Here is a 12,518-nt window from a genome sequence, read left to right on the forward strand (position 1 = left end):
GGACCCTTTGCTCACATTCTCACCTGCATGCAAGTGTATGGCAGGACCCTCTCCAGTGAAAAAGCTAGAGTCAGTGTCGTCACCCTGGCCCAGGAAGGCACTGCAGCCCATTGGATGGTGACCCTGCGCAACTCCAATGCCTCAGAGCTCCAGAACTTCAATTGCTTCATGTTGTCCCTGAGGCGGCATTTCAAAGATCATCTAGGCGATCAAAAGGCACAAGACAGCATAAAAACAGTCAGGCAAAGGCGCTGCCTTGTACCCAAATACATGGAGGAGTTCCAAAACCTGGCATGCTGCCTCAACTTGCCTGAGGACATCCTGGTGAGCTGTTTCCAGGACGGGCTCAATGACAACCTGTACAATGCAGCAACACCCATGGAGCCCCAGTCCACCTACACGACTGGTGCATCCTGGCTGAAGAAGCAGAGATCAGCCAGAACCACAACAAATACCAATCAGGGAACACTTGGAAGAGGTCTCCCCCGAAAAAGAAAGGAGAGGCAACCAAACTCACAGCAGCTCAACTGTGCTCAACAGCCTGCTTCAAGTGTGGCAAAGAGAGCCATCGCACTCTGGAGTGCTGCATGAAAACCCCAACCAAGAAGGGAAATAAACTGTCTGGAGGGAAGCTGATGAGACCTATCTGATGAGACCATACCCCAGCCAAGGACTCAGCCCTGAAAACCATGGAGGTCGTGGAGCTGGGGATGCATGAGAGCGACTACGACGATGACACCTTGGTAAGTGGGCCAATCGTGCCAATCACATTGCCATAAGACTGTTCATCTTGGGCAAGGAAGAAAGGGCAGCCCTAAACGCCCTAATAGATTCAGGCTGCACCAGGTGTCTGATCAGTCCAACCTTAGTAGGGAGACTGGAGGTCCAATTAAGGAGATTAAAAGACCCATGGCATTTTGTCAACTCGATGGGTCTGTCACAGGGGGAGTCCTGGCCAGCCTCACCACTGTACCCCTCGGCTTAACCTTAGGGAGCGACTCCAAGACTCTAACATGCATAGTGACACCTGGAATGGAATGGTCCCTTGTACTAGGATTGATGTGGCTGAAAAAGTGGAACCCGAGGATAGATTGGCGGGAAGGGAGCTTGAAGTTCCCAAAAGAACTGAAAACCCCTCCTAAGAAACCCCAGGGAGAAAGGGAAAACCTGGATTGAGAAGCAACAGCAGTGGTGAGGAGTGAAGGGTTGAAAGGCAAACCCAGGGAGTACCAAGACCTGGCTGAAGTATTCAGCAAAAGGGGCTCAGATGAAGTTCCCCTCACTGGGCCACAGGCTGTGCCATTGAAATTGTCCCTGGAGCCAAGCTCTCCAAGCCCAAGATATATTCCATGACCCCTAGGGAATTACTGGAGCAGCAGCTGTAGATGATTAAGAGTGTGGAGACAAAAACATATGAAGAACGGTTGCAGGAATTGTGTATGGCCAGCCTAGAGAAAAGAAGGACTAGGGGGTGACATGATAGCAGTCTTCCAATATTTGAGGGGCTGCCACAAAGGCACCAGAAGGCAAGACAAGAAACAATGGATGGAAACTAATCAAGGAGACAAGCAACCTGGAATCAAGGAGAAGCTTTCTAACAGTGAGGACAATTAACCAGTGGAACAGCTTGCTTTCAGAAGCTGTAGATGCTTCATCACTGGAGGTTTTTAAGAAAAGATTGGACAGTTACCTGTCTGAAATGGTATAGGATCTCCTGCTTAAGCAGGGGGTTGGGCTAGAAGACCTCCAAGGTCCCTTCCAGCTCTATTCTGATTGGCTGACTGATTGAATTCAAATGAATTGCTGTTGTTAGTTGCGAAGTCCTGTCCGACCCATCGCGGCCCTATGGACAACATTCCTCCAGGCCTTCCTGTCCTCTACCATCTTCTGGAGTCCATCTAAGCTCACGCCTACTGCTTCAGTGACTCCATCCAGCCACCTCATTCTCTGTCGTCCCCTTCTTCTATTGCCCTCAATCTTTCCCAGCATTAGGCTCTTCTTCAGTGAGTCCTTCCTTCTCATTAGGTGGCCAAAGTATTTGAGTTTTAGCTTCAGGATCTGGCCTTCTAAAGAGCAGTCAGGGTTGATCTCCTCTAGGACTGACCGGTTTGATCGCCTTGCAGTCCAAGGGACTCGCAGGAGTCTTCTCCAGCACCATAGTTCAAAGGCCTCAATTCTTTGGCGCTTAGCCTTTCTTATGGTCCAGCTTTCACAGCCATACTTTGCAACTGGGAAGACCATAGCCTTGACTATACACACTTTTGTTGACAGGGTGATGTCTCTGCTTTTTAGTGTGCTGTCTAGATTTGCCATGGCTTTCCTCCCCAGGAGCAAGCGTCTTTTAATTTCTTGGCTACTCAAATGAATTACCACTTTTCAAATATTTAAAACAGGTAGTAACTCAGATTGTTTCCAGAGGAAGAGCTCTAACCATTACTAATCAAAAGCAGTACACAATTATGTCATCTTTATCTCCTTAGCACACCTTTTTTGGTAAGAAAATCAAGATGACATAATCAAGGAGAAAGTAAAATGGTTCCAAATGAAAGATGACTTGTAAGAATCCATCTAAAAACTGCACAAATAAAAGTCTTATCTGAAAGGACTTTCTATTCCATGCTGTCCTCACAAATTCAAAAGAACATTTACAGTAAACAATTCAGTGAAGGCTATATTATAAAATAAGCTTATTTTTTATATTATTTTATAAAAACATAAAATATATTCATATATTGCATAACATAAAAATGTATTTTCTGCATCCAATGTTCCTACAAGAATGTATCTTGAATCTTTTGTTTTTGGTCAGGAATGAGCTGGGTTAAATATTGGGATTTAAAAAACTGAGGAAAATAAAATTGGCTTAATTGTTGAAAGAGCTTTGTTAACTTGTTCCCTGCAGATTTCTTGTACCAAGCCTGGTTACTTCCTGAATGAATACAGGCTGCTTTTTATATATGAAACCTAAGACTTCTTGGCAGAACTCCAGATATTAAATAAAAAAGCTACACGCCACTGCTAACCTGCTTCCCTAAACAGAGCCATAGTATTTGAACTACTAAAGCAGGATTTTCTTTTCCCAACCTTTCAACGATCTCTGGTGCAGTCTCTTTAGGCACATGCCCACCCCAAGCATAAAATAAGAAATATGCTGAAAAATATGACAATATTTCACACTAATTAGCTAACCAAACAACAATACCTCACTGCCTTTCCAGCTTTTCTTGAAGACCATAAGATCTGTGATGAATCTTTTCCTCTTTGTCCTAGTGTCATGTTCTGCATTAGCCTATAACTCAATTAATTAGTTAAAAAAATTAAAGAGAAGTATCTTAACTTTCTATTTGATTATCAGCGACTGGCAACCAAACGTCATTCTACGGGAAAAACATTTCAAATTTAGAGAATGATGACAAGGGAAGACCTTACATGTATATTTCCCCAAAAGGGACCTCTGAAGTGGAGTATTCCCAAAAGAGGAACAGTCTGACAGTACATAATAATCATGCAGATATATAATGATATGGCTACTCTCTCATTTCTATTTCAAAAGTAAACGGCAATATCATGAATTGAGCCTGGAATACAGCTAACCTTCCTTCCTTCCTTCCTTCCTTCCTTCCTTCCTTCCTTCCTTCCTTCCTTCCTTCCTTCCTTCCTTCCTTCCTTCCTTCCTTCCTTCCTTCCCCCATCCATCCATCCACCTATCCATTACACTTCTACACTGCCCATCTCACCTACATGACCTGGGGTTGTTTACAATAAAATTTACTTTTAATATTGGAGACATAAAATCACAGTCCTGTTTGTGCAACCATTTTTTGCAGCATTTGCAGTTACTGAATAATCCTTCAAAATAACCCTATATAAAGCCCATTGCACTATAGAACCAAGGTATGAACAGTAGTTAACAGATCAGATTGATTCATAAATGTGTAGTACCAGTATACAACACACACTTATTTCTGACCTACTTTCTGCCATTAAAAATGTCTTTCTACATCAATGTTTTAACAATATTTGTATAAAAATAATATAAAAATGAATATGAAATAAATAAAAAATAAAAAAATAAAAATGAATTCAATAAAAGCCTACCTGAAATTAACAAAAGAAGAAAAAGGTATCAATTGATCCACCAGAGTAAATCAAATTTTAAAGCAAAAGCTGGCATGAATAATAAAAAGAAGCTTGCTAATGGAAAAAGAATAAAAACAGAAGCAAACTGACCTTGCATGCCATAGATTAGGATTAATTGAGAATAAAATTCCTTTTAGACCTTGGCTTTGTTAAGAATTCAAATTAATCAGCAGCACACACTAAAGCAAACTGAAACCTACATGTGACATTTAGCTTTATCTTTCGTATATAAAACAGAATAAAAAATTCTAATTAGATTTATTATTTTAAAATAAATACTATAGATAGTTTAAACTTTAATGGATTGCCAGAAAAAAAATCTGGAAGCTACTGAAGAAAAATTATAGGTTGATATCCATTTCTATCTTTAAGTTTAAGTTTAAGTTTATTGAATTTATATACCGCCCTTTTCCCGTAGGACTCAGGGCGGTTTACAAAGTATTTAAAAACGTTAATACAATACAAAAGTTAAAAACAGTTAAAATAATTAAATTTAATCCCTGAAAAAATATAAAACCCCATTTAAAAACTCTCAGCCTGGGCCGGAAAGCTCAAAGAGGCAGGTCTTCAGGTCCCGGCGGAATGACCAAAGCTCGGGGGCAGTCCTAAGCTCTACGAGCAGCTGGTTCCAAAGGGCAGGCGCACCCACTGAGAAGGCCCTCCCCCTGGGTGTTATCCACCAGCAGTCTTTTACCGGCAGCACCCTGAGAAGGCCCTCCATGTGGGAGCGCACGGGACAAAGGGAACTTGATGCCGGCAGCAGGTGTTCCCTTAAATATCCTGGACCCAAGCCATTTAGGGCTTTATAGGTCATCACCAGCACCTTGAATCTCACCTGGAGGGCAACCGGAAGCCAATGCTGCTTGCGGAGTAGGGGTGTTACATGGGAGTATCGGGAAACCCCCATCACAACTCGTGCAGCAGCATTCTGCACCAGCTGAAGCCTCCGAGTGGTCCTCGAGGGCAGCTCCACATAGAGAGCGTTGCAGTAGTCTAACCGGGAGGTCACAAGTGCATGGGTGACTCTGCGTAGGGCATCTCGGTCCAGATAGGGTTGCAACTGACGCACCAGTTTAAGGTCTATATACCTCAGGTACTAATTTTTTCCCCCCGGAATTTCATGATATTTTGCTCCATCTCAGACATTTAAGCAAATTTCTTACAAAATGAATGTGATTTTACTTTTAATGTTTGCTGTCCTTATCAGATTATCTCTCTAATGCTAGACAAAACAGGACTTGCATCATTTAAAAGAATACTAAATAACAGCTCAGTTTTCCAGACCTTATCGCCTTCTACATTACTTACAACACTAACACCCAGTTTGCAGAATACCAGCTCATAAATGATAGCAATACTGGTGTTTATTTCATGTGCTACTACCTTTTTAATATTTTCCACTTTCATTTTGATGATTGGTATCACAGAATTTGTAGATTTATTCTAAATACATCTTGAGTTTTGTATGGTTTGCATATAAAGACAGTTGAAAGTATTTACCACTTTAGTTGGATTCTAATAGCCTTGCACTGTATTCTTCCTGAAAATTATTTTAGCTAGTGGGTAAGCGTTTACAGTATGGTAAAAAATGCAAAAGAGCAAGCCAATTTGATGTAGTGGTTAAAGATACCATGATAAAAGTCAGGAGATTGGCATTTTTAGTCCTGTCTTATTCATGAAACCAAGTGGGTAAGATCTATCATTCCTCTCAGTCATAGGAAGAAGACAGTGGCAAGCCACTTCTGAATTATTGTCCCAAACCTACACTGAGTTTTCATGTAGTTGCCAAGGGTCAGGACTTGACTCAAAAGTCCACATGCATGCAGTCACATTCAAATGTAGCAGCAAAATGTAATCACATCCAAAAGCAACCTTACTCTAATAATCAGTTAGTACATCAACTAAATTAAATTAAATTAAATTAAATTAAAATTAAATTAAAAATTTGCCCTTGATCACATATTACCTATAGAAGAGATGATAATATAAAATGTATAAAGATGTCTAGGTATTGGTCTTATAAAAGACGAGGATGCAAAAAGCAGGATTCTTGCTTGGATGATTCTTTTTTTTTTATTGAAAAGTTTTAAAATACAATTTTCCTTTAAGAATCCCCCCTTCCCCCTCCCTCCTCCCCCCCCTACCTCCCCCCCTCCCCCCCTCCCCCCCGACTTCCCAGAGCTAAATACAAGGTATATATATAAAAAAGCAATCATAAACAATCATATACTAACAACTATAAACTCTAAAATCCATCACTCTCTAGCTTATATAGGATAAAACAAGCCTTAATAATATTGAATATGTATAAAAAGAAACTAAGATAAGAAAAGAAAAAAAAACGAAAGAAGACTTACTCAAATGCTACATAAAACTTCTTAACCCTATACTTGTTCTGGATAAACTCAATCCATTTTGTCCATTCCATAATATAGCGTTCTTGCGAATGATCTTTCAAATAGGCCGATATCTTTGCCATCTCTGCCAGGTCAGAAACCTTTAAAGTCCATTCTTCTATAGTCGGCAGTTCCTCCTTCTTCCAATACTGACCTATTAAGAGTCTTGCTGCCGTAATTAAATTCAACATCAACTTAGTGTCCACAACTGTAGCATCTGTAATTATTCCCAACAAAAAAAGTTGCGGACAAAACTTTATCCTTTGTTTAAAAATCTTCTGCATGTTCCACCAGACTTTTATCCAAAAAGCCTTAACCTTTTTACAAGTCCACCATATGTGAAAATATGTTGCGTCTTCGTCACCGCACCTCCAACATTTAGGCTGATAATTCGGATACATACTTGCAAGCTTTTTAGGATCTAAATGCCATCTATAAAACATTTTGTAGAAGTTCTCTCTTAGATTTTGAGCTTGAGTAAATTTTACGTTCCTCACCCAAATCTTTTCCCACGTGTCCATTGTAATAACTTCCTGGATATTTTGGGCCCATTTTATCATACAATCCTTAACAAGCTCTGTTTCTGAGTCAATCTCTATCAATGCAAGATATATCCGTTTGATATGTGCTGGTCCCTGATTTCTAATTTGCTTTATCAAATTTTCATCAGTCATTGTAAATCCATTTTTCTGATCTTCTTTCCACCTGGCCCGTAACTGAGTATATTGAAACCAATTTTGAACAACCTTCTCTTCTCGCAAGAGGCTATATGATTTCAAACACCAAACATTTCTTTCCAAACTAAGGATCTCCTTGTACGTAGTCACATCATGTTTGAAGCCAGCATGTATATTTTCTATTGCGTGTTTTGGAATTGCCCACAATGGTATCTTGCAACTTAACTTATGTCTATACTTCTTCCAAACTCTCAGCAATGCCTGCCTTAAAATATGCACCCTAAACACGTTGTCTACCTTCTTATCATACAACAAATATGCATGCCAGCCAAACAACAAATCATGGCCCTCAAGATTTAATAACCTCCCTTGCGTCAAATTAATCCAGTCACTTATTCCTACTAATGCAGCAGCTTCATAATATAATTTAAAATTAGGCAATTTAAGGCCACCTCTCTCACGAGTATCCTGCATAATCTTAAGTTTAACTCGTGGTTTTTTCCCTTGGATGATTCTTAAAATACATATAATAAACATGTGTACAGCTCTAAAAAAAGGGACAGAGTGAATGATACGTGGTGGAATGTGGCCAACAACAGCACAGGTGTCAATGAATTGAAATGTTACAGTTTTTAAAAAGTTCTCAGACATTTCAAAGTATATTTAAGTGATATTCCATTTATGAGTACCATATCAATTGACATGGCACTAACTATACATTGAAAATGGTTTCCAGCTGGCAATCAGTGAACAACTTCCTTGTTTAGTTCAACTCATGGGGCAGATTCCAACATCCCTAAGAATGCCTGCATATGGGATACCTTTATCCAATCCATTTCAAGAAAACAGATTTACTTCACCCAGAAAGATTTCCCAGAAAAGAAGCCTTGAAGCTTCCTCCTCTCATTTCTCTCTCCCTTGCCATTGTTGAATAGCTATAATAAGACCCCAATTGGCAATTATTCCTCCGTCCATCAATGTAGAGAGAAGGAAAGGGAAGCGAAGAAAATAGAGTTTCAGCAGTGATGATAACAAATGAGAAAGCTGGACCTGCCCTTATAGAATTATTATATCCTTTCAGGTTCCTTTCACTTGTGTGACTATGTTGGTTCATTATGGGAAAATATTCATTGTTTTGGTTAAATTATTAGCAATTCCCACCCCTTTCTCTTTCCTTCTCTGTCTTGTTTATATTTAATTCCATGTCTTTTGGGAAGGATTTTCTTTCAATTGTTTCTCAGCTCTACAGTGATGTAACTTTTTTCTCATTGTAATCAGAAGAAATTGCATAAATAAGCTGAAACAAGCCAGGACATATGGATAACTTCAGACATTAGACTGCATTTTAATTGCTCAATGTAACTATAACATACTGCATATTCATATTAAGTTGCCCTTTTATAATGAGAAAGATAGGGCATAGCACAAAAACAAATATTTCAATTGATTTAAATGATTAAGTTAATAAACCTCAAACTAGATTACATGTTTTAAATCTGAGGGAATATCACAAGCAATTTAAGCATACTCAACAATATATCTCCATTTACAGATACTGTAAAATGTTATAGATCATATACTCCATTTCCATTTTCAAACAAGTCATTAGAAATGAAATCTTCATATGGGATTATATTTTTATTTTCTATAAATTTGCCTTTGTTAAATTGGTTGACTATGTTCATGTCCTCACAATTAGGTTGCATTTTTTTAATAATCAGGAAGGAAAAGAATGCGCTGGTGTGCTTTTGTCAATGCAATAAAATACAACTATTATTCAAAGTTTAATTAAGGCCTACCTTGTCTTCGACTCTGTTCAGCCGGGCACCAACTGTATTATTCCCTCGATCTTTATTTTTTTCTGCATAGAAAGGACACTTCTAGATGAATATCAAGTGTTACAATAGTATAGAATGAAGCCATGCAATTGCATTTAACTAGTCTAGCAGAGCTATTTAATTGAATACTGCTGACAGATGGGTAATTTTATTACATTAACAGTAGTTTTTTTATTCATTTATTAGCATCAATTTAAGCCTTGGTTTGAATGGACTCAAATTCAGACTGCACCTTGAGTTCATGTGATGCTTTAAATCAGAAGAATTAGCGCATTCAGTTTGATAAATTTAAATTAAACTTAACACTAATTTAGCTGAAAAGTACAACAAAGCATGAGTGAGAGTCCATGTGGTGTAAATGGTTAAGGTGTTGGACTAGGAGCAGAGAGGCCCTTATGTGCCTAAGAAAGACCAATCCTCTCTTAGGCACATAAGTTACTATTGAGTAACTATGAGCTACTCACATTATCTCAGACCTAGATTGGGAAGTTGAAAAATATCGCAGAATGTAGCAATGGCAAACCACTTCTATCTCTCAAGATTGATTCAAAAATACTGAAACAAAATGCAGAACAATAAAAGTAAGAAGAATGCTGGTGTGCTTATGATGATGATCATCCATGAAATGTTAATATGTATTCATGGAAAAACCAAAGAAATCATTGTCAATTTCAGAAAAGGCAGGCACAGGCACACTTCTCTGTGCATTAATGATTCACCTGTAGAGATGGTTACCAGCATCAAATTCCTGGGTGTGCAGCTAAAGAGTAGGCTGGCTTGGTCGCCCAACAGCAAGATACTGGTGAAGCGGGCACAGCAGCGCCTGCATTTTCTGCACCGCATGAGAAAAGCACATCTTCCTTCTCCTATCCTTACCACTTTCTACAGAGGGACGATTGAGAGCACCCTGTCATACAGCATCACAGTCTGGTTTGGGAGCATCACTGCTTCAGACAGGAAGGCAGTGCAGAGAGTGGTGAGGATGGCCGAAAAGATCATTGGCAGTTCCCTCCCTCCCATCCAGGACATAGCACAGAAGCATTGCTTAAGCAGGGTCCGCAAGATTGTCTGGGATGCTACACATCCACTTCATGACCTGTTACCTTCTGGGAGGAGGCTTTGTGGTATCTGTAGCAGAACATCCAGATTCAGCCATAGTTTCATTCCATACAGCATTAACCTTGTGAACTCTCAACCTCCCTCCTTCCGTTATATTTTCAAGATCGACAGAGTTTAATATTTATTTGTTTTATGTATATATAGGGGTGTGGGTCTATACATATGTTGTATATAGTATGTTAGGTGTGTGTCATGTATGTGTTCACTTTGAGAGCGGGCAACTAAATTTCATTTTTGATGTGTGCTGTTGTGCCCACAGTAAAAAAATGACAATAAAGTTTATCTTATTTCCCACAAAAGAAATATAGTAATACTATGGTTTCACTATAAATTATGAAAACTATAATGATGAGCACAACTAATTCAATTGCTATATCCAATAGGGATCCAGGTAGCACCAAAAATCTTGGATGCATTCTTCAGACTTCCCAAAATAGTGCTACTGAACTATAACTTTTACAATATTAATTGTAACTTTTAATGTGGCAGAAGCCAAACATTTTTAAAAGCATGAGAATAATTGCATTAGCTACTTTAATTAATTTGTTTTAACTTTAATTCATTCAGTGCTTTTGATTCTGTTCTGATTTTTTTTTGTCATGGGTTTGTCCATTGGTTGAATAAATTGCTATTTCTATGAGGTTTTTTATTTTAGGAAAAGTAATGTATTTAAGATATATTCTGTGTTTTCCTAGGATGGTAACTTACCTGAGACAGAAATAAATAGTGATGGCTTCCCTATAGATTGGTCCAATCTAGAGAGAAAGAAAAAAGGAATAAAATAAGAAGCCAAAAGTTTTCCCCCAGGTGAAACATGGACAGCTGAAAACAAGTGTGATTGTTCTGTGTGTTCCAACCAATAATGAAAGAATGTCTTACATAGTTATTGGTTTATTTGCAAAATGAACTTTTTATTGTGATATTTAGAGATATGGTATGTGAATTAAAATGGCTCCATGAAGAAGTTACTCATTCACTAAAGATTTAGTGTTGTCTATTAACACTTCCTGATGTTAACATTTCCACAGAAATATAGAGATGTTGGGCTCAATAAAACAATTATTAAATAATGTTCTTTTTATGTAATTTTGCCCTGTGGAATTTTTTTAAACTATGCTTTAAAGACACTAGTTGATAAAATAAATGAGATTATTAAATACATGGGAGATGAAGGATGAAGTTTCTTATTTGTGAAGATCTTACAATCAAGCTGAAGAAATAAAAGGGAAGGCAGGAGAAAAGTGGGATAGTTCAGGTTCATGCATCATTCTAAGTCAGGGTGTCTCCAAACTTGGCAACTTTAGGAATTTTGGATTTTCACTCCCAGAATTATAATAATAATAATAATAATAATAATAATAATAATAATAATAATAATAATAATAATAATAATAATAATAATAATTTGGAAGGGACCTTGGAGGTCATCTAGTCCAACCCCCTGCTAAGGCAGGAAACCCTATACCATTTCAGACAAATGGCTGTCCAGTCTCTTCTTAAAAACTTCCAGTGTTGGAGCATTCACCACTTCTGGAGGCAGGTTGTTCCACTGGTTAATTGTTCTATCTGTCAAGAAGTTTCTCCTTAGTTCTAGGTTGCTTCTCTCCGTGACTAGTTTCCATCCATTGCTTCTTGTCCTGCTTTCATGTGCCTTGGAGAATAGCTTGGCTCCGTCTTCTTTGTGGCAGCCCCTGAGATATTGGAACACTGCTATCATGTCACCCCTCACCCTTCTCTTCATTAAACTACACATACCCAATTCCAGCAACCGTTCCCTATATGTTTTAGCCTCCAGTCCCCCAATCATCTTTGTTGCTCTTCTCTGTACTCTTTCTAGAGTCTCGACATCTTTTTTACATTGTGGTGACCAAAACTGGATGCAGTATTCCAGGTGTGGCCTTACCAAGGCATTGTAAAGTGGTATTAGTACTTCACGTGATTTTGATTCTATTCCTCTGTTAATGCAGCCTAGCACTGTGTTGGCTTTTTTGGCAGCTGCAGCACACTGCTGGCTCATATTTAAGTGATTGTCCACTAGGACTCCGAGATCTCTCTCACAGTTACTACTATCAAGCAAGGTACCACCTATACTATACCTGTGCACTTGATTTTTCCTGCCTAAATGTAGAACCTTACTTTTTTCACCACTGAATTTCATTTTGTTAGATAGTGCCCTGTGTTCGAGTCTGTCCAGATCCTCCTGTATCTTAAGCCTATCTTCTGGAGTATTGGCTATTCCTACCAGCTTGTCCTGTCAACCTAGCCATTATGGTTGTAAACATAATTTATGGCTTAGCATATTTTAAGAATCCAGCCAACAGTAACTTATTCAGTAAAGCCTACTTATA

General features: G+C 38.6%; 1 protein-coding gene across 1 annotated transcript in view; it reads right to left on the reverse strand.

Moving 5' to 3' along the window:
* Positions 1-12,518, reverse strand: part of KCNQ1 (potassium voltage-gated channel subfamily Q member 1) — a gene marked incomplete at its 3' end in the record, with an annotated part of 409,143 nt that overhangs the window by 119,024 nt on the left and 277,601 nt on the right. Inside the window, exons 16-17 of the mRNA XM_083348468.1 lie at positions 10,879-10,925; positions 9,013-9,074 (exon numbers count right to left, since the gene is read on the reverse strand). Coding sequence (XP_083204594.1) covers positions 9,013-9,074; positions 10,879-10,925 — 109 coding nt within the window. The remainder of the gene's footprint in view (positions 1-9,012; positions 9,075-10,878; positions 10,926-12,518) is intronic.

This window comes from Vipera ursinii (assembly GCF_947247035.1).
Source record: "Vipera ursinii genome assembly, chromosome: 1".
Taxonomy (NCBI): Eukaryota; Metazoa; Chordata; class Lepidosauria; order Squamata; family Viperidae; genus Vipera; species Vipera ursinii.